The sequence below is a fragment of the Lepidothrix coronata genome, unplaced genomic scaffold, assembly GCF_001604755.1.
Source record: "Lepidothrix coronata isolate B3197 unplaced genomic scaffold, Lepidothrix_coronata-1.0 Scaffold66, whole genome shotgun sequence".
In the NCBI taxonomy this organism is placed as follows: domain Eukaryota; kingdom Metazoa; phylum Chordata; class Aves; order Passeriformes; family Pipridae; genus Lepidothrix; species Lepidothrix coronata.
In genome coordinates, this window is record NW_016690246.1 from 341,528 (window position 1) to 365,097 (window position 23,570).

The 23,570-nt window shown below is 39.8% G+C and overlaps 1 protein-coding gene across 2 annotated transcripts in view; it reads left to right on the forward strand.

Moving 5' to 3' along the window:
- Nucleotides 1–15,268: 15,268 nt before the first annotated feature.
- CPED1 (cadherin like and PC-esterase domain containing 1) overlaps nucleotides 15,269–23,570 on the forward strand; it is a 148,458-nt gene continuing 140,156 nt past the window's right edge. For both annotated transcript variants that reach the window (XM_017818173.1, XM_017818174.1), the window contains exons 1-2: nucleotides 15,269–15,397; nucleotides 15,870–16,340. In XM_017818173.1, the coding sequence (XP_017673662.1) occupies nucleotides 16,089–16,340 (252 nt within the window). In that variant the 5' untranslated portion in view covers nucleotides 15,269–15,397; nucleotides 15,870–16,088. The remainder of the gene's footprint in view (nucleotides 15,398–15,869; nucleotides 16,341–23,570) is intronic.

Sequence of the window (23,570 nt, forward strand, 5' to 3'; positions counted from 1 at the left end):
AGGGAAACGTGATTATGGATGATAAATAGACTTTGGTAAAAGAATAGGGTAGAAGTTGGGGAAAATAAACATCAAGGAGCAGTTTAACTAAGGTTCCATTAAAACTGTGAACTGAACCCACTGTATATATTTCTGTAGAAATTGCAGTCTGAAAAAAACCACTTGAAGACTAGAATATCTGCTTTTAAGCGAGGCTGTTGAGACAACGGAGATAACGAGTTGTTTCTTCTGTGGGAAACTAGTGCCATGCTATGATTTGAAATTAAATAAGCAACCACTAATGCAGACTTCCTTAGACTGAGTGTCTTTATGGCTATGAAGTTAGTCCATTGAGAATTATGACCATATATAGCAAAATCTCTCACTCTGGTGGTAACCATACCAGGTGGTAACCATACCTGGTGGTAACCACACCTAACAGAAAACAAATCCAAATAAAAATTTCGATTTTTAGTGTGAGCATTGGATCACTGTTTCACTGGAGAATATAAATTATTTTTTCATTGGCAAATGAGTTAGAGAAATCACAAGAGGAAAAATCTCACCTTAGTATTTTGTGTCAAAGTTAAGAAAATAGAAATGAACAAATATGAAAAACGTGGAAAAATATGCAATACCTGTACATGCTTATGTTTTTTTCTAAACAAGAGAAGCTTACAGGTCATTAGGTGATCAGAGTGTAAAAGCACTGAGTAGTATGAATATTTACATATTAAGAATGTTCATGCCTCATGGTCAATAGAGTTGCTGGACACTTCCCTGAGTAGACAAGTACGAGTGTTTAGGTGAGGTCTCTCATTAAAGCTTCTTTGAAAAACAGTGATGCACTGGTTGAAGAGTAGGAGTCCCTTAATGGGACACTGGGCCATCCACATGGCTATTTGCAAAATAGGATAATAATAAAGGAGAAAATCAGATACATAACAGATCAGTCAAAGAGGTCTAAACAGTAACAGAATGTTTGCAATTAGGTTGTATTCTCAAAAATAATAAAAATGGAAAGTGCTAAAAGCAGCAGACAAATCTCATGATACTGAGAGTCTGATAAAGTAGATGTATTTCAATATTTTACTAAAATAACATAAATATAAAACAATATATAAAATAATACTGAGTTCTCACTTTACCTGCACCTTGGTCCTCTGAAGTAGCTATTGCTGTGTAGCAAAGTGATTTTGGAGTTACCTGGGTAATTTTATGGAAACCTCAGCTCACTGCTCAGCAGCAGGTCAGACAAGTGCTAAGAATGACTCAGTAGGGGATAAAGAATAAAACAGAAAACAGTTTTATGCTGTGTAAATTGATGGTGCACTTAGGTCTTAATGTAGTGTAAAATTCTGGTCTGCTCCATTACAAAAAGGCAGCAGAGCTAGGAAAAGGCTCAAATAGGAGGATCAAAGCAGCCAAAAACTGTGTAATGACAACACAACTGAGAAGCAGATGAATTGTCTGGGAGTCTTGTGGATGAGAAAGAGGCAGCTCGGTGAGGATGTAACAGGGATCTGTAAATTCAGAAGTGATGTGGAAAAGGTGTGCCTTTTGATAGAAAAAGTAATCTGGAGGTAGCCAGTCCAAAGTAAAAAAATTAGCAACATTTTTTTACACGTGGCATTCTTACATTACAAAACGGGACATACAGCAAAGATACCTGGATCAGAAACTCACTGAAGGCTGATCACTGGAAGTCAAGAGAGTTTGTAACCAGGGAAGTGTTCCAGGCTGACTGGCAGTCCTGCAATCCTCATAGCCTCGTGGCATAGACCACTGAACACTCTTTGATACCAGACACGAGGTTAGGCAACTCTCTGGCATTATGCAGTGCAGCTGCTTTCAGTTTCATCTCAGTGCTTCAGGATTTGGGTGGACTTTTAGGATGAGGAGGTATTTGTAGTATCACAAACTGAGAGCCAATGTGCTAAGAGCTCTAATAGAACAAAACGTGGTCTATGCCTTGTAAATGGTATTGTGTGTTTGCACTGGGGAGCTGTAGGTTTTATTTATTCTAGATCTGAAATTAAAAAGAAAGAAGAAATACTTTTATGCTTCCTGATCTGAAAATCCCACTAGGTTGTCCCTCTGAATAGCACAGGATAATTTGCATTCTTGTCTTCTTCACTGAATTTTGCAAAATGTTGTTTAACTGTACATGGTAAAGATCAGAAAATCTGAGGTTTGTTTCCCTTTTCTGTTCCTCCTCACCAGGGAGGTACTTTCCACTACAAGCTGGCTTTTCTTGGCAAGTTTTTTCATCTCCCTTCTCATCCTGCTGGAATGTCAGGATCATACACTTTTTTTTTTTTTCAACAGAGGTGACCTTCGGCTTGGCAACAGAGAGTTCAGTATTGCACTTAAGACTAAAAATCTCCAAGAAGCAGAATTGCAAGAGGAATAAGGGTCTGAGTTTTTACACTCTCCTCAGGGTACACATGAATAAAATTAGGCCCCACTGTATGAACACAGTCTCTGAAGTTTTACTACTTCTCCCAGGATTGACTAAAAAGCTCTGAGAATAATGTAACTAAAACAAGAAAAATGCCACACTTCAGTGTACCTACACCAATTTGCAGTAAAATTCCTCTTAGCGCTTTCAAATCCATATCTTGCTTTTATACTCATATAATATTCTATAAAGATGAACAGCAGCTTTTTCCTTGTATTTCATAGCTATTTGAGCATACAAAAGTTGTCAGCAAGTTGCATGATTACTTACAAGCTTGTGCTTCCATACATTTATATTTTAGAAAAAACTACATTAGTTCATAATAGATTTAAAGTCTTTATTATAGAATCACAGAATGTTAAGGGACTGGAAGGGACCTCAAAGATTATCTAGTACCATCTCCCCTGCCATGGGCAGGGACATGTCCCACTAGACCAGGTTGCTCAAGGCTTTTTCTGGACTGGGGCATCTACAAACTCCCTGGGCAACCTGTTCCAGTGCTCCACCACCCTCACATAGAGAGTTTCTTCCTAATATCTAATCTAAATTTCCTCTCTTTCAGTTTGTACCCATAACTCCTGTCACTACAGTTCCTAATGAAGAGTCCCTCTCTGGCTTCCCTGTAGGCCCCCTTCAGATAGTGGAAGGTCGCTATGAGGTCTCCACACAACCTTCTCTCCAGTCTGAACAGTCCCAGCTTTCTCAGCTTGTCTTCATAGGGGGGTGCTCCAGTCCTCTTAGCAACTCTGTGGCCCTCTGGATTTGCTCCAACAGTTCCATGTCCTTATGTTGGGGGACCAGAACTGTACGCAGTACTCCTGGTGGGGTCTCAACAGCAGAGCAGAGGGGAAGACACACTGACACATTGAGTAAATGACTTTAACTGTTTGATAACTGTATTCCCTTTTTATAGGAATAGGAATAATTCCCTTATTCCTAGCTACTACTCTACAGCTAGAGTAGAAGAAATACTTGCCTCATGACTGTACAAGAAAGTGATGAACAGTGTTAGGATCCACAAGCCCTAATACCTATTTGTACCTTGTACCTTATATTATGAAAATTTCTTAGTATTATGAAAGCTCTGTTCCTTTCTAAATATTTATTCAGCAATGCTATATACATTGAATCAAATGCATATGCCCACATTTATGAAACTGGCTACTGCAATTAAGAAAAAGTTTTTGAAGTCATAGAGTAGTACAATGATGGGATTCTTTAAATAAATTAGGTGCCGTTGTTCAGCTACAATTTATATATTTTTCTCAAAAATATCAAAATTTTGAGGAATCTTAAGTATACTTTTGTTGCTGAGCACAGATTTATTTATTAGGTTGACAGCTAACTTCGTTTTCCTAGTTAAGGCTGTATTAAGCCTTTCTGTCTAGAAGAATAAATAATAGTTATAATGTATTTGCACACATGAGGATTAGTAGAACAGAAATAGCGGAGCAATGTGAAGATAATTTTATATTGCTTCTGCCTGCAAAGTTGTGGCCTTACAATTTCAAAGCAAGATCCATGATTTATTTTCAGAAAAAGACATGTGGGATAGATGTTTGGATAAACTTTCCAAGTGTGAGTGTAGTTAAGCACTGGAAGGGGTCAGTCAGTGAAGTACTATGGAATTAGGGAATCCTTTCTTGTCAGATATGCAGGAATATTGTTCCCTGTGTTGACAAAGAAAATTTTCTTTACAGCTCGATTTTGGTGAGATTAAAAGTACATTGTAATGGGGGGGGGTGGGAGGGGTTGTGGTGGTGTAAAAATAAGTGCTTATCATATTTAAAAATTGTTTTAATAAATGTTCACTTATGCAGTTTGACTGAAAAGATGACAACCCGGAGTGTTTCTTCTGTGACAAATTCATTTGAATATTGTATTCTTGACTTAAATTATTTAAAAATGTGTTTAATCTCTCTGTCATGTTATTTGGGGCTAAATTAATCTCAGGCTTTTAAAGTAAGCACATTCTATAGATGGATGGATCAGTCAGTAGCTGAATGAACTGACGATAAAAATGTGTTCCTTAGGCAGGTCTGGAAAATGAAACAGTTCTACAGTCAGTAGTATTGACCAACTCCTTAATTTAAGAAGGTATCCCATACATTTTAAAATTAGCCTCAAAAAATTAAAATTATGTGCTAATCATTTTAATCTAGAGCAAAAATTTTCTTAAACGCTGACTTTAAACATGCTTTTGCAGACAGAAGTGCTGATTTCAGAAGTGCTGATTACCTTTGAGAGCTTAACTTATATCAGAACTGTTCTGCCTCTCTCTTCTGTAACATTGTTGGTTGCTCTTGTAAGACATAAACACAATCTAAAATACAGACTAGGCAAACATCTCAGTGAGGTTTTAGCCAAGGACAGGAAAACAGAAGATGATTCTCAAAAACAGAAAAGAGAAGAAAATCCAACTTTAAGGTGTTTTGGTTAGTATCTGCATTAATGTTCAAGATTTACCAATGCTGAAGTACTTTCCACTTTGAAAATGCTTTCCAAACACTCACTGACAACTATTTACTTAAAGACTTCTGTTAAGAGGGTGAAAGGAATGTACTGGGAATGTCTTTCTCTGGAGGCTGACAAGCCTTATAATAGAAAAGATTCTAAGTTTTCCTCTTCCCTATTGTTTGTATCTTAAGCAGTCATATTTAAACCCATGAGGAAAGGAATTATCTAAACATATCATTCATAATTACATCAGCACATTATAAAACTGTAACCTGATTCTGTATTTGGCTAATGAAGGTATGATTTTAAATCAATTCCAAAAATTCTCTGTAATTCTCCTTCTAAAGACTGTTTTAAACAAGCAAATTAGCTCTCAACCTTATATACATTTTATTAATTTTCTGTGTTGGCACTACCTGGTTTTACATGATTTTTCTGAAGCAAAGAGCCTCTTTAATGCACTTTATTTTTAAAAGTGCATCAAAATGAAGTTTACAGAAATAGTAATTGATTTAAAAACTATATTAGGAGCTTATTCAGCTACTCCATAATGTATTTCAGAGCTTTTCTGATTTGGTTATATTTCGGTTATATTTTAATTTTTTCAAGATCAAATCCTAAGTACATCTACATCTGCCCCTAGTCATAGAGCATACATCCATAATTAAAAAATATACAAAACAACCCACAAAAGAAACAGACCCCAACAACCTAGTGATCAGCCAATGAACAAAAACGCTTCGATTCGCTTTTCAGCTCCTCTGGACAATTCAAAGTATGTATGAACTATAGAAAAATCACAGCAAAACATTTTAGATCTCTCAGACCTGAAAAATATGTTCCTTAATCCTTGCATTGTCAACAGACCTTTGCATCAAATGCTAGTTTTACACAACCTGTTTAATCAAAGGGGTCAAGATCATTCACTGACAGTGTGATGTTCAGCTTCCTCCCAGCCATATCACAGTAGTTCAGCATGACATCTCTCCCCAGTTTCAGCTTTCTAGCCCCATGCAATAGCCACCAGGTGTGTTTTGAGCAAGCTGTGCAGTCCAGCAGGCCAGAGCTAAGAGGCAGTGTAGTGACTCTTCATGGGGCAGGACACAAAGAACTCATCAGAGCTCATGCCGGCTGTGAAGGAGATGTTGTGTGGCCTCCTTCACTCTGTTTATTCCAGCCACGTTGCTTTTCTAAGATATAAAAATGGTTAAATCTAATTTTCAGCTTTACTTTTAGAAATATCATGTGGAGTAGTTTGCCAAAAGTCAGTGCCTAAAAGATCTAGCATATTTAACGCTATTTCTAAAGTAACTTCTGTGCCACAGTGGCTGCTGCTGTCTTGTTCTGCAGCAATTGTGCTGTGGCAGCTGAGCTTGTGAGAGAAGCTGTACAGTTACAATCAGATCGATAAGTTCAGAAGTATACTGTTATCTTTTTCTGCCTATCCATAAGAACAACAAAATATCATGTCTTGCATCTTCACATGTTCTTTTCACTTGTACAATAATTTCTCATATATGTGCACAGTATGTGAAGCACCCCAAGTAACACATTTCTGTACTGGCTTATTGTATATTCTGGCAGCACCATGAGAATGCAACAAACTGGAATAAACTGTAATATACTCTAGTATATTTAGTGTCTGGTCCTGATGGGGCTGGTTAAACCTATGGGTGCCTTGAAAGGCACAGATGAGCCTTTAGTCAACATTTCCGTGTAATGTGGTTGTCTTAAAACTCTCCCTGCTAACGGAAGAGCTCTGTTAAACAAATGTCCATCAGTACAAAGCTTTTCAATAGGAAGAAATCAAGTTCTTGTTCCCTCGTGCCTAAAACATCCGCATGTATGAACTCATCTTCTGAAGTCAGTGGAGGCCATGATGAGGTTTAACTTCTATGTTTGCGTGGATATTTACTATACTGGGGCTAACAAAAATGTGATGATCAAAATGTCTGAAACGATTGGCACGTGGAAAACTTGGTCCAAAACTACAGAACTTGTTTGCCAAGCCTGTTAGTGGCAGGCACATCATCTGCACCAGCACAGACTAAACGATCTACAGAACACCACAGGCAGCTGTAGGTACCTGAAAGCATTACACTCTTATTTTACATGCACACAATAGAGGTGACAATATTTGCATGTTTGTAGGAGACTGTCATTTGTTTCCTTGCTGCCAAGGAGCATTAGAGGACAACTGAATCTAGAAGACACTGGGATAGTCATTAAAAATTCTGAATGGTCTCAGCAAAGCAACTACTTTGCTAAAGAAAGAGAGGATGTTCCTGATCATATAAGCAGTGAAGAGGAAGAAAGGCAGTCAAAGGTAAGGGGATGGAGTAAAATACAGTTTAAGGAATTTAGGGGGTGAATTGGAAGATAGTGTTTATGGAATGAGGAGTTTAATTGTATTTTTGTACTGCAGCTTCTGAAAGTTGGTTTGTTTGAAACAGATACTGCTTCTGAACTTGATGGCAACTGGTGCTTGGGGATGACTGTTTTGGGTCTACTTACAGTGTAGAACAGGAGAAAAAATAAACACACCACTAGTTTTGACTACCTACATAATTAGGCCAGGCTAGAGGGAAAACAGAACATGGCAATGAAATAGCTTAGTTTACACAGAAGAGAAAAGACACTGTGACAGGACCTGGAGGACTATGACATTTCAATTCTATATTTGGAGTTTATTGGAACAAAAACTAGAACAATTAACTTTAAACCAAACAAACAAAATGCATTACTTTAAAAACAAATAAGCATTAGAATTAAATAGGTTTTTAAATGCTTCTCTTCCCCCTGCAAAATGCCCTTACAGACTGATCTTTTCCTTCATATTTGTTGCTCTCATTCAAACAACCCCATGGCCAGCTTGCAAGCATCGGACATTCCCACTGCCAAGGCAGCTATTTAGGATACATCCTACCTTTACTCTGGAGGCCTGGCTGAGGGATTGATCCTTCTCTTTGCGGTAGCCTCCAAATTGATATACCTACTACTTGCTGTCCCTCTCCCCCTGTGTCCTTCTCATGGGAGCTTTTCTGACCTGGTGCTGAGGGTAGAGGGGACAGGCCTGGTGTAGGAAGGGTGTCCCAGTACGCAGAATAATTAGTGAGGAATGCAGATACCTTCATTGCAGACATCATTTATGGAGGCCTGGAGCGGCTAGGACAGAGTCAGTGACACTGGTATTCTCGATTTCTTCCCACTCCCATTGGTACATTTTCATCTGAATATATGCAGCTAAGAAGAACTGCAAGGGAAATACTACTATGCAGCACATCAAGTGCACTCAGAGCCCTTCTGCAGGTACAAGGCAGTGAAGACCTCTGCTTGCAAGAGAAGTGCATGAGAAAGTAGAAAAGTATTTGTGCAAATTCTTTTCATATAGTAAACCCAGGAAATATAATTGAAAGACAATAAGAAGGTTCTAGATCACCTAACCCAAGAGATTATTAGCTGTATTAAAAGAAGAGAATGATCCTGGGAGAAGACAGAGATATCATTAGAAAAAGTTTTTAGGAAGAGGAAGACCTGAGAATGGAAATTCAAATGCTCTCACCTGAGGTGTGAAGAAGAGGAGAATCGGCAAGATGCCAGAGAAAAGATGTGAACCATCACAAAATAAAGTAATTACTTAAAGTAAAAAGGAACACAGACAGTGTCAAGAGATATTTCACTTCGTTCCTGTTCTGCATACCTGAAGACAAATATCCATGTTCTCAGAGCCTGTCTGGGCATTTCTTGATTGTCGCTGATTCTTATCCATCTCTCAGAAGTAACCAATGAGTCTGAGCAATCAAACTGGCTACAAAATCCATAAATCTATGTTATCTCTGAATAACTGCTGCAAGGGGATTATGTCAAGAGTCAGCAAATAACTGCAGACAGGAAGAAGCAGAGAATTTGCTGATCTATTTCTTCCTCATGACATTCAGATTTGCCTTTTAAGCAGGAATCAGTATATTCATAACACTTATGAAAAGTATATTCATAACTGCTTTCCTGTATCTTCCTGTCAAGCAACTTGCCATATTATTAACATACATAAATAAATAGATACCTCTGTTTCATTGTCACTCTTCTGCCAAAACAAAGTAGTGAAGATCATGGCTGAGTTTCAAAGAGATACCTCTGGACAAATAACTCAGTTGGCCCAGATTCTGCATAAAACTTTAGGGAATGGTAGGTTTGGTAGTCTGGTAAGCTGAGTATTGAGCTTTGCCTCTGCCTAAAAGGTCCCGTTCCCTTCCTCTGTTTACATCCTCTCTCACTTATGTTCTCCTGCTGCCTAACCTGTGCCAGCACTAGGGCCCACTGGACCTCTCCAAGAGTCAATTCAACTCCCTCACCTGGTAGAAAACAATCCAGCTGAACAATTCCTTGCGAAAGGATCTAATGAGCACCACAACAAGGTAGGAAGAGAGAAAGGGAAAAAGCAGGAGCAGAGGTAAGGCAGAGGAGAAGGGAGCAATCAAGACCTTTCCCTTTCCATGGCAAGGCATTACTAGTCTGGCTGATCTCCTCATAGAATTCAGGCCTAACAGCATCTTTCCTGGAGCAAAATATCCAGCTATCACAGCTCTTAAAACACAGATAAAATTTACAGACTTACATTGGGACTATTTAAGGACTTAAAATGGACTATACATCGACTATAAATATATATGGACTGTAAATTCTATGATAAGAGAAGTAAACACACTGCTTGTGTAGCCCAGATCATTTATTGCCACTTACATAAAGAAAAAATATTAAATAAACTGAAGAATAACGAGGAGCAAAACCTAAGGAGAGTCTCCCCTAAAACTCTTCTCCCATTAACATCAAATGTTTTGCTTTCCAAGGATTTGCAGTACTTTCAGAAAGACCTCAATAAATTGGAGGACTGGGCAATCACCATCCACAGGAAGTTCAACAAGGGGAAGTGCCGGATTCTGCACCTGGGATGGGGCAACCCTGTGTGTATGTACAGACTGGAGAATGAGATGCTGGAAAGCAGTGCCATGGAAAGGGACTCGGGGGTCCTGGTCGATGGCAAGTTGAATATGAGTCAGCAGTGCCCTGGCAGCCAGGAGGGCCAACTGTGTCCGGGGGGGCATCAGGCAAAGCATCGCCAGCTGGTTGAGGGAGGGAATTGTCCCGCCCTGCTCTACACTGGTGCAGCCTCACCTTGAGTATTGTGTGCAATTTTGGGCATCACAATATAAAAAAGACATTAAGCTACTAGAGAGTGTCCAAAGGAGGGCAACGAAGATGGTGAAGGGCCTTGAGGGGAATCTGTATGAGAAGCGACTGAGATCACTTGGGCTGTTCAACCTGGAGAAGAGGAGATTGAGGGAAGATCTCATTGCAGTTACAACTTCCTCATGAGGGGAAGAGGAGGGGCAGGCACTGATCTCTGTGGTGACCAGTGACAGGACCCGAGGGAATGGCCTGAAGGGGAGGCTTAGGTTGGATATTAGAAAAAGGTTCTTCACCCAGAAGGTGGTTGGATACTGGAACAGACTTCCTAGGGAAGTGGTCACAGCACCAAGCCTGATAGAGTTCAAGAATCATTTGATGATACTCTCAGGCACATGGTGTGTCTCTTGGGGTTGGTCCTGTGCAGGGCCAAGAGTTGGACTCGATGATCCTTGTGGGTCCCTTCCAACTCAGAATATTCTGTGATTCTGTGCTTCTCTGCTTGCCTGCCTTCACTGTGAGCCAAAATCACAGAGCTGAGCCAAAGCGGGATTAAGACATGAATCTTTGTTCTCTAGAGTGGAGGAAAATCACAATATCACTAAGGTTTACAGGGTTCTATGAATGGGACAAGGAGAGAGGATGGGCTTTTACTATGCCGGGGTTGATTTTAACTTCAGCAGTATCAAATCTTCCAATGTGCAGAAAAGTAATGTATTTTTCCTATTTTCTTCACTTTGTGCCAGTCTTTCCCATTCACTGCTTATAATAGGACCACACACAGGACTGAAGACACTGCAAATCTAATTGCAATCTGGATTTAATTTAGGGTGAAGTAAAAAATCATGGAGGGTGCAGCTGAACAGGCTTTCTCCAGCACAGTTTAACAAGATGCTTTGCTTGAATACTGATGTGCTATTGATGCCTATTCTTCCTGAAAACCTTTTAAGTAATTTTTTAAATTAGTGAGAGTTAATGGCCCTTGACACAATTTTTAGTGTGCTAGAAAATAAAAAAGAAACAAAAAAAGAAATTAAAAATTGACCATAAACAATGACAATTGCATATAGGTTTGCAATGTGAAGATGACAGACATGATTACAAGCATTTGACTATCAGTTTATTTAGAAATTATCAGTTTGAGCTTATTTTTCCTGAGATCTCATTTATCACTGAAATGGTTGCTAGGATGCTATGCTTTGAAATTTGAAACTTTCTCCAGAAAAAGAGCAATTGTGAAGAGGTTTTCTAAACATATTTTCTTTTTGGCAGCCTCTCTATAGTGAAGTTATTGATGCTAAATCGTTTTCTTACATCAAGATCTGATCTTGGAAGCAGTTATACCTAGTCTTAGTTTTATTCAGAATTGTGGAATGATTTATGTTAGATCTCCGAGTGAAGTTAATCATGCATAAACTGGATCTATTCAGCTAGCCTTAAATTCCTGTTAACTTTCTGTGCCTAGTATTTTCTCCTTGCTCCTGGCAATTATATGTCCAGGTCACTACTTAGACCATGGAAATAATTTTTCAGTGGTCACTAGTTTTCACTACTGAGCAAACATGGAGACTCATGTAAAATGGAAGCTCTGTGTGTATGAGCCACGTTGCTTAATACCCTAGTGAGATGATGAATGATGAGCATTACGTGCCTGCATGCCACCTTGGCTAAGTCCTTTCAAATCCCAGTCCCTGGCAATTTTTAGCAAGTCTTGTGACTTTCCTCTCACCTTTTCTGTGTCAGGGTAGCTTTAAACACTTACAGTCTATTCCACATGATGCAGATGGAACTGAGTTTCTGGCTGCAAGCACTGGAGATCACTCTTGACAGTCATGGCTTGCTGGTTTTGGCAGAAGCGATCTCTGCACGACTTTGCCTCGTGCCAGGCAGGACAGCAGCTGCCTGCTGTACAGAGCAGCCAGGCAAGCAGTCCTGAGTGAGGGGGAGGAGTAGGAAGAGGTAAGCAGGCTAGAGAGCTCGATGCAATGGGAACAGCCACTGTAAAGAAGAGGTATGGGAATCCCAAATAGGAAATCAATACTAAATTTGTTGTCTGTGTCAGAAGGAGGATATTTATACCTTTCTGCTAAGAATTCTGAAATATGCACATATACCTGTGAGTATAAATACTTAGCTGGATACTTCTGATCTTGCCCATAATTATTTGAATATTATGCACTGAAGAATCTTTCTTGTGAATTTGAGTCAGAGGATGCCTGTCTCTTTATCCACTTATATTCTGTACCTAAATGACTAGTCAATGCCAGGGGAATTAGTCCCCATATGCAATAGTTCTGACTTAATTTCCTGAAGTGTCGGAATGGGACCAGATGACAGTAGACGTGTAAGCCCAGAGCTATAGTGGAATCCTGATTCAAAAGATAACAGGAATCACATTCATTGCACTCTAGCTGTGATTGAGAAAAGGATTTACAGCTTCAGAAATGTGCATTACATGCTGTTGTCATGAAAAGAAACCACAAAACATAGAGAAAAATCCAGCTCATTCCTTGGAACAGCTGGGAAAAGCAGATGGACAGAAGGCTGATTCCCAGGAGTATACAGGAGGCAGAGTAAGCCACCTACCCTCTGCTGATATCCCTGCTCTCTGCTGATATTGCTTCATCTGTTACCCACTTGTCCTGAAGACTTGGGAGCCATGAGTGATTTTGGGGTTGCAGGAAGGCTGAATTGGCTCTCAGACACTGCTGCAAATGTGAGGATAAAGACCCTACCTAAGCGCTTGAAAGAGGAAAACTATGTTGGGCTGGAGGGAGAGCAGGATTACTTGCTGTGCTGAAGGCAACTGAGGGAGCAGAAGGTGAAGACAGAGAGGATTACTTTGTTCTAGTGTGGGATTCTCCAAGGGGGTATGATCTCCACATCATGAAGTGGCCATTAATCCAAATCTTTATAAACTGGTTTTCATCAAGTCTTCAAGCAATAGCACAAAAAGCCCTCATAAAATACCCTCACTAAGAGTTTGGGAGAAGTTGACAACCATGCAAATGCCACCCACACAGCTGGTGGTTGTGGGCCTAGAAATCAGGGCATGCCAAAAAAACACATCTTACAACAATAAACCAACTCTCTGTGCTGCCCTCTTGTGCTGATGGAGTTACTGTGGCTCCCAGGCTGGCTGGCGGTAGTGCCTCTGCTATCCTCCTTTGAGTGTACCAGCTCACTGAGTACCCCTCTCCATTGGATGGCGGAGATCTACCCCACAGAGAGCTGCAGGGTATACCCATGGTTTTCCGACGCCTGCTAGACAGATCTATTGGCTTGCTAGAGGCTTTGCAGCACAGTCTGGCTAGAGCAGGGCCTGAGGATGTGAACTGCTGTGCTGGGAAGGACAGAGCATGAGCAGCATGTCTCTGGAGAGCAGAGATGGGAGTTCCTCTGTGGCTGGCAAGCATCTATCATGGGAGGGTACAGACAACTGGAGTACTCTTTTCCTGCTCAGAATAACCCAGGAGTCTCATTTAGAAAACTACAGCCCCAGACAGAAACAAATTGCAGAACTGGGCAATCACCAACTACAGGAAGTTCAACAAGAAGGGGAAGTGCCAGATTCTGCACCTGGGATGGGGCAATCCTGGGTGTATGTACAGAATGGAGAATGAGATGCTGGAAAGCAGTGCCATGGAAAGGGACTCGGGGGTCCTGGTCGACGGCAAGTTGAATATGAGTCAGCAGTGCCCTGGCAGCCAGGAGGGCCAACCGTGCCCTGGGGGGCATCAGGCAAAGTATCGCCAGCTGGTCAAGGGAGGGGATTGTCTCGCTCTGCTCTGCACTGGTGTGGCCTCACCTTGAATATTGTGCGTAGTTTTGGGCACCACAATATAAGAAAGACATTAAGCTATTAGAGGATGTCCAAAGGAACGCAACGAAGACGAAGGTCCTTGAGGGGAAGCCATATGAGGAGCAGTTGAGCTCATTTAGTCTATTCATCCTGGAGAAGAGACCTCATGGCAGCCTACAACTTCCTCGTTGTAGGGAAGAGGAGGGGCAGACTGTGGTGACCAGTGACAAACCCAAGGGAATGGCCTGAAATTGTGTCAGGGAAGGTTTCAGTTAGATATTAGAAAGAGGTTCTTCGCCCAGAGGGTGGTCAGATCCTCAGGTTCCCAGAGCCTGACAGAGTTCAAGAAGTGTATGGATGATACTCTCAGGAACATGATGTGACTCTTGGGGATAGTCCTGTGCAAGGCTAAGGGTTGGACATGATGATATTTGTGGGTTTCTTCCAACTCAGCATGTTCTGTGATTCTGTAAAATGCAGTGCATGTGACAGCTGAGGTCCTGAGCTAGGTGTTCTCTTTGTGTGCAAATTGATAGGTTTCATTTGGAAAAAGAAAAGGATTTAAAAGCTAAACAAAACCCAGCACTTCAAACAATATATACCCTTCCTTGCTGTGTATAGGCCTCTAACTTGCTAACGCTGCTGCAGCTGTTAAACTGTATTGATTGCCTCAAAGCTACTGTAACAACACTCATTTCTTATATATAAGGCAGTGTAGGAAGAACTTTCTTTACAAAAATAGTTAACTAAGGATGAAAGATAAAATAGATGACTTGTAAACAGATATTTTTAGTTAAAATAACTTGATTATACTAGAAGTTTTGGTCTATAAAGATAATAGAGTTTGTCAACTGTTCCCATCTGTCTTGTCCCTGTCCTGTGTCAGCAGGGGGAAGTAGTAACTAAGACCTTCTGTGGCTTAGATACTAAATGCTTTCATTGGAGTATTTTTGTCCGCCCTCCTTTCTTTCCCTCTTTGACATCACTAAGAAGTTTTATTTATACACTGTAATGAAATATTATATCTGCTACGGAAAATTACTGACAACTGCTTTGTCAGTGACACTTACGTACAAGTAAATTTGCTTATTTTATAACATTTTTTGTTAGTCTGGATTAAAATTTTGCAGGAGCTGCTCCCTGCAAGATATTACTATTGTTTCAATTAGGCTAATCACTGTAACAGGAGTTTTCTAAAAATTGCAGTGATGGTGGCTTCCAGGCATGCAGCATGAGCGAGGACACCTCTTGTTCCTCATCCAGGCTTCAGACTGCATCTCCAAGCCCTGTGCCTGCTCCTAGCAGAGCCAGTTTAGCCCCGCCCACTGAGCAGTCCAGCCTTTATTTATATGAAGTCTGTGGTCCAACTGGCTTCAGATGGCGTGTGTATGTGCGTGTGCCTGCCTCCTGAGTGTGTGAGACGAGCTGGGATCATGAGCCAGGGTTGTTACAAGTGGTTTTAATCAGCAGTCCATTAGAGGAGAACGGAAAACTTCAAACAGATTAAGAACCAAGTAAGTAAACCTAACTTTGAACTTGAAATCTGGACAAAACAAATGCAAATGAAATCTTCAGAGTCTGTCAGTTTTCAGATAAATTATCACTTTTAGAGAGAAAGCTGTGCATGCTGACAGGAAGGAGGAAATTTAAAAGGAATGGAATGAAGGAAACTGTAAAAACAAAATGGGAATTGAGAATGCAAGAGAGAAAAAACAGCAAATGAGTGTTCGCAAAGTTGGTACACTCTCTGACTTTTTTCAGTTGTGGGCAGGACATGTTAAGCTTTAACCTCTTGCTTTCTTGGATACCATTGTCTGGCTGAGTAGTTCCTTCTGCAAAAGGGGTGAAGATTTCTGCTCCTCACCTGTCTGCTGGCAGGTCTCTTCTCCCAAGAGCACAATATTGAAAAGCTTACCACGGAAAAGCTTGCAGGATGCCCCATGACATGCTGCTGTTTGCTGCTGCTCAGTTGTTGTTTTTTCACAGGTTGTTCCAGTAGCCCCGTGGGAAGGTGCTCCCCAAGCCTCTGCTCCTCTGGAACCCGTGACTTCTTGCCTGACACCAGGAAAACAGCAGCAGAAATGGGAAAACTCATGCTAGTTTTGGGTAAAGTGTACCTTTAACTTTTTTTACTGTGGCAAGACGTGGCTACTTGGACTGCATCTGGAATGTGGCAAAGGTTGAAGTGAGGACGGCAAAGAGGCCATGGTTTGTGGGCAAGTCCCCAGGTGCCGCAGGCTTTGTCGCCCTCGTCCCTTTCTTCTGGCCACAGTGGTGGCCATCTGTCTGTTCTGCCAGACCCTGACTCCTCTCATGACCAGCAGCATCCTTTCAGCAGTTGTTAATGGAATTACATCCAACAAACTGACCAAAACACAGCAAGGAAGGTACAAGGAGGTCTCTCCAAGCACCACTAACTGCTTTCTCCCTGGCAGTAACTCACAGACACTGAAAAAGGTAAGTCAGCTGGAGCAGAGTGCTGAGCAATAATTAGCAAAGCAAGGGATAGCAAGTCTGGCAGGATCATCTGAGTCCAGCTAAAATTAGCCTAAGCTTGAAAGTCTGGGCTCTGTATACAAACAAATGGATGATCTAATGACAGCAGCATATGTGCAAGCACATTCCTATTACCAGCTCCTCAGAGTGCTGTTATTAACATAGGAATCCTAAAATCTTCAACTGAAACATGGCATTGCTCTGTGACTCCAGCGAGATTTCAGTTTGCTGCACAGACCATACTTTATTTTGGCTTTGGGAGTTGGTTTAGAGGCTTTACAGTACAGGCACATAAATCAGGAGCCAGGAGGGTTTCATGAAAGTGGCCGAGGTTGTTAATTGGCACCAAGACTGCAGCTGCCCTGTGTTAAAGTTATCTGCTCGTCAGCTTTGAACTTTACTGGGATTCTGCTGAGAAGCTGAATTTCACTGCGTTTGAGAAATAAAAGAAACAGTTTTCATATTTTCAAATCACACTATATACTTTGGAATCTTTGTCTCATAAATTTTACCTTGTCCTTAGGTTACCTGACCTCATGTTTATTTTGTATAGGTTTCCTAAGGATGGGTGTTAAAATCTACCAAATTCAAACACTGTTATTTTTGTTGGAAAATGTAGATTGTTAAATGGTCCAGATTTGGGTAGTTATTTATGCTCTGGAATCTGTGATCGGCACTAGCACAAATGTTTCAGGTTTTCTTTAGTTGTATAGGAGAGCTGCTAATAGTGCAGCAGACATCAAACTATGAAATTATCATTATGCTATCATTTTATATACAACTGTAGCAGGACTATAAACAACTTGTTAACTCACAGATTATGGACAGCATCCACATAAAGCAGTTCAAATTAAAAAAAAAAGTACAAGGCTGCTTGTTTGATTAGACAAAGTTCACAGTCTAAAAGGTCAGCAATATTGATTTTAGGAGAGTGGTTGTAAAGTGCACCTTCTGCAACAATCAAAAACAGATATGTGAAATAACTGTGGCATGAACTCTTAAATTTTTTAACTTTATTTTTTTTCTTGAGAAGATCAGAGTATTATCTTATGAGTTGCAGAAATCTACTGTATGCTGCATTGTCATCATTTTATATTTTAATGACATTTTAGTACACTAGATACCCAGGTTCAGATTTGTTCAGCAATGAGACATGAATAATTACAATTTAAAGGGAAATAAGCACAGCTGACTTATGTGGGTTGCATTGTGTGGGTTACATCTTTTGACACTTACAGTCCATTCCTTTTTACCCATTGCTATTGTAATGGCAAAGAACATTTCATACCTTGCCTTTGGCTACTTAAAATCTATAAGAACTGGTGAAATAATGGCAAAGTTTTGCTAGTATGCTGTTTGGCTGAAAATATCTGTAATACCTTCTTTAACAATGTGCCTGAGAAAAAATGGAGATTGACGTGGAATTTGGCGTTCTGGCTGTTTGAAATGAGAAGGAAGCTTTTGTTTTTACAACATGCTGTACTTACTGCTCTCCAGCATACGTGGTTGGATGTGACTATCACATGCACATGCTGAACTTATAGTACAGATGTAAGTGCGTATGTTAACTCTTATAGGTATGTTTTCCAGGGCTGTGCTACCCTAACACATTCCTCTTCAAGTTCTAAAGACCACCCATAGCTAGCTCCCTATTTGTCTTGAACGTTTCCTCTAGAGCATGATGAACAAAATGTCTTGCACATGTTGGGATGTTACTCTGAGCTGCTCTCTGTTTCCAGAGAATGCTGGTTGTGTGGGCTGAATAATAATCTCAGAGAACAGCAAAGACAAACATCTCCAAAAACCTCTACCACTTTGCTCTGAAAGTGTGTTCTTGAACTGTGCATTTTCGCCCACTGCTTATTCAGATAGCTGAACTATTATCTGGCTTGATTTTATTGGGTGCTCAGTAACATCTAAGATAGATGTCATGGTTGAAACTTTACACTGTTTCATTTTACAGTCACGTGCCACCAATGGTAGCTAGTTTGGAATCAACTTTTCGTTAAAGCTCTGGTTAAAATCTTCTTGTATGAATCTGGAAAATTACTTTAGAATATAGTTATTCACATTTGTAATTAACTAGTCACACAGGTATTCTTATTCTATAATTAGTCCAGCCAGCAAATTTAAATTCAATAAAAAAATATCGTGCAGTTAAACAGTGACTTAAAGCAAACACTGCAACATCTTATGAAATCAAAGTTCATGAAAAAATTTTGAGGAAAATAAGATCCTGCTGGAGATAATATTCTTTAGGTAATACACACTGTTTATGGGGTTTGAGCCATTGCATGGGTCACACTGCAGATTGTCGTCTGACTGGGCAGGGGCAGGTTTCATTCTTGCTTCCTTCAGAGAAAAAAATCAGTATTGTGTTGAGCTTGCTGTAAGAATTTGGTTCTGATTGTTATTGCATAAGCAAAATCCCCCTACAAAGGCTAATTTCTTCATTCAGAGTATGCATAACACTAAGTGCCTCAAAAAAACCCGCAACCCAAACAAACAAACAAAAACCCAAGAAACCCTGGCACCTTTCATGAGCCATTTGTTGGAGGTGAAGGGAGAGATCTGAGGAAAAGTGCAGCTTTGCCAGTGCAGCTCTGATATCAACACTAACCTCATTTTGGAAGGGAGAGTTCCATACAAGTCTGGAAGAAGCATGGGGTCAGACATTGCCAATTTGATCTGTAAATGTGTCTTTACATCCAAGATGCTCTGAGATGGAGCCCTTCCTGTCAGGCACATAGTGCAAGCTGCCTTTTTTTAAATTGCAAAAATGCAGATTTCATTCATAGGCTGAAAAACCAGTCAGAGCTCACAGTACTCCTCTCTCGGGTATCACACATTACAGGAGTTTTAAAAGCAGCTGAGGATCATATCCTGTAGCTTTAAATTCACAGGAACAGAGGTCAACATTTTCTAGTACAACATTAAATGTTAATATCTCTAGCATGAAAAATACAAGGCTTATTTCTGAATCTCCAGTATTAAAGGCATTAGAGAGTGATATCACATTTAGCAGCAGGCTGTCTGCAGATTTAGCAGGGCACTCTTACCTCTCCTGCATTATGAAATATTTGTGAATCTATATAGTGAAGAGCTGGTGCTACAGCATTGAAGCTGGAATAGGTATCAACAAAAAAAAAAAAGCCTATACAAGCCCTGTGTATAGGTTTGCCTGGCAAGGTATTGTGCCAGAAATACTTTTGGTACCAGGCAGATGTAAAACTGTTACACTCATCATAAGTAATTTAGCTCTGCTTCTCCGCCATTTCTGAGAAGAGTTAATTAGCTGGTTAAGCTGTGTTTCCACTCTCTGAATTAATTCAACCAGAGCCAATTTAGATGTCTCTACACAGAGTGCATTTTGCTGAGGTAGTACCTCTTCTGGGAGGAAGGAATATGAACTATATTGCCTTCTAGGAGGGCAGATACCTGAGGTTCAGTTGCTTTCCCAGTCAGAGAAGATTCAAAAGCACTTTTCCTGGTTTCTTAAAAGACCCAGTTCCCAAGCCATTAAGCTTTATATCCATGTTGGAATTGGAAGCCTGGTACACCATATTGGCAGTGGGAATTTTTGTTGGTCCTGGAAAGCAAAATTCTCTCTTTTCTTTCTTTCTTCCACAGCTGGAGAGAAAGGAGAAGGAAATGGTTAATCACCTTTTACAGTTATTGCTTCTGTGATAGGCACTTTTTCAGCCTATTACCTCTCCGGCCATGGCCAATATATTAAAAAAAAAAAAATCAGATTTTTAAACTTTAGGATGGATCTTGAAGGATATTATTTCATGCATGCTCACAAGGCCCTTGCTTCACATGCCCTGGACATTTAAGGCTAGCTGAAAAAAAGAAAACAAACAAGATATGCAGCTGATCATGTGAGAATTTGATGAGTGGGTGAGGCTGGCATCCTAATAAATGAAATATAACAGTATGGTGAAAAAAATCTGTCCTCCTTTCAAGGCCCTTAACCTAAGTTAAGCTCCTCTCAAAGAGGAGCTATAATAAAGTGAGCAAAGAGGAAGGATGAGAAAAGGCTTTTTATGGCTTCACTCTGAAGGGATAGGATAGGATAGGATAGGATAGGATATCCTTTAATAGGAGTGAACAGGATGAAAGATCCAAGATAATGAAAGTTTGATGTGGTCACACCTCCAAAATATTATGTAGAAAATGAAAAGAAAAACAAAAGGGAAAAAAAAAGGAGAAATATCATGGTTTACTCTTAACCAAGAGCTAGAGGAAGATGCAGTTGAACATCTTGCATAGGTTACTGGCCCAGGAATCTATATTTGAAAATTAGGAGTGAAATTACCGAAAAGCTGAGAAATTTTTACTATAACTGTAGAACTCTGAACACCCAGAATGAAATTATTCCCTCTTTATTTGTGTGCTCCACTCTATCTTCTCAGAGGCAAAAAGATGGACTTCACAGTCAATGCAAATGACTGTCTCTAATGCAAAATTCATCATGAATTAATGCAGACATGTAATACAAATCTGGTGAACTTCACACTCTAAAGGTATATGTCTTTTTTCTATTGATTTCTTTCGATGGAATATACATGCAGAATAAGCAGAGAACAAAGGAGGTAGGAGGGGAGTGTGTCATGGAGGAAGGCATGGGGAAAGGAAGCAGATGTAGGAGGAGAATAAGGAACTACAGCTGCAAAGAAATAGTCTCCTCAGAACGCACTGAAGAGATTGTACACAGAGAGGGCTGGATTGTGCAAGGGAAGAGAAAGGGAGATGACAATGGAAATGGAAAGAAGAGAAAACAAAGCCAATGGAAACTTTTGAAATGTAAATATGTGAAAAAGGAGAATTGAAGCTCGATGATAGAATGAGAAGGAATGATTTTCACTATTATGCAGAAATGGAGCATGGTGAGAGCTCTGAATAGAAAAGATTACATTATGCATAACAAGGTTTGATACATTTTTAAACTAAATTTAATCTTAAAAATTATTTTATAGAATAAGTAGGGGGATGAGAACTCTTTTCTCCTCACAGAAGAACAAAGAACTTCGCTCGTATGAAACCTCTGTTACTAGAAAGCAATCAATATAGGGTATGGTATCAGCAACTGGTTTCCTTGGAATGATGCCACATTCACATTGCACCCTATGAAAGCGGGACATTTGCTTTCCCCTTTTCAATATAAAATGCAAAAGGTCTTAAGGAAACAGCTATTTTTACTGAGCAGATAGCTAGAGATATTTTGGTGATAAAGGGTAAAGCTATTGTGGTAGCAGTCAGGAAAGAGGGGCAGGGTGGAGACTTTGCAGGAAGGGAACTTTGAGAAGGATGCATCAGCAGCAAATGGGAAATAGAGGCAGAATCTCACTCACAGACTTCACAGAATGAAGTTTTTCTCCAAAAGGAGCTGTTTTGATAAGATGGGAGGATTGGCTCATTGTCTGTTCTTAAGACACGGCAGTTGGTACCGTGAACTACATGCAAGCATAAAGCAAAGGCATTTTGATACAATAGCTCTGTACTTCCAGCTTAGAGTGCTGGTGATGACTGTGCAAGTAACTCTGGTTTTGCTCTTGGATTTATGAAGTCATCAGACAACAACCATCAAAGTCATGCCAATAATCTAATTGCTTGTTCTGTATTTATCCAACAAACAATTGGAAGCAGAATTACATTCCAGACGTTTCATTCTACAACCCAGTCCTTTCTGATTAGGAAATCCAACAGAACATAAAGCCAACATATTTAAATATCCCCCAGAAAGTGAAACAGGAAATTAACTTCTTTCTTACTTCTTGATACAGGAGCTATGTGCACTTAAAATATAATGGTAGTATGAAGAACTTACTATTTCTATGAACTTTTATGCAAACACAAAAAGGAATTTAGAAGTCACATTTGGAGTTAATGAAGATCTGCATAGTCCTGTAAATCAATGACTTGGGGCATTAGAACCACATGCTAAGTTTTTATTATCACTCTTTTTATTGATGCTGTTTAATATTAATGCAGTAGTTTCTAGGAGTTTCACTCATGGATTTTTTTAATGTTGTTCAGCTAGGTGGTATTTAACAGTAAAGATGCAAACTTTCTTTGCTGGTTAAATGGGAATTTAGGCTGTTCACTGCCTGTGAATAGTGCTGATAGTGCCAGTGTTGTTTTTATGAGGCTGGTTCTCTTTTGTGGTATTTTTGTTGCACTCCCCTTTCATGCAAGGGCCTTTTGGTTTGCATAGTGGCTCATATATCCCTTTTGCAGCAGCTCAGTACTTGCAGAAAGCAGTGGGGTTGAAGTAAGCTGCAGTCAGTTATTTGAAACTACTGGACCAAGACACTGACAGTCTTGGCTAGCTTAGTGTGAAGTGTGGGTGCTAGTAATAAACACAGGGACTAATGCCACCAGAACAGGGTAGCTGAAAAGATGATTCACAGTTTTTGAGTTCTTTCCTGAGAGAAGCTGAGGCAGACATGAGTGGGCCATTATATTAGGAAGAAGAATTTTGTTTCTACAGTTGAAGTGATGGTCAGTGAAATTCTATGGCAAGAGTTCAAACTGTATATTTGCTTCTTTGCCAGGCATAGACAATGCATCAATATTTATGGAATTATGCAATCTTCTTGGAATCTGAAAAAACTGCCAAGGAACTGTTTTTCTCTCTGCAACTTGAAATATCTTTTCTGTTTTCTTCTTGACCAAAACAAAAACAGCAATTATATATCCTAAGATCCAGTTAGTGACCAAATTCTAGATTTTTGAAACAACCCAGAAATTCTGTAAAATAGAGAAAAGCTTCAGAGACTAACAGAATCAATTATATCCTTATACATTCATGAACTAGAATTGGATATGTTGGTTTCAAGGGAAATGCCAAAACATTTTCTCTTTAACAGAGTACTTCACAGCTCTGTGGAACTTGCATATAGACAGAGCTAAGAATTACAACTCAGATAACAGATGTCTATTTCCCTCTGTACAAGGATGGTTACCTAATTCTTGAGCTTTCCTATTATATAAACTGGGCCGTTTATCTTGTTAAGACATCAAAGCAATATACATTTGATGTGATAGTTTTTTTGAAAAACCATAATAAATTTTAATGGAGCTCAATTTGTTTTCTTTTGTGTTTTCCATGTTATTCTATAAACTGAAAAAAATTTACAAAATTAACTTTTATGCATTTTTATTCACTTTATAGCCCATTGTGGTTTG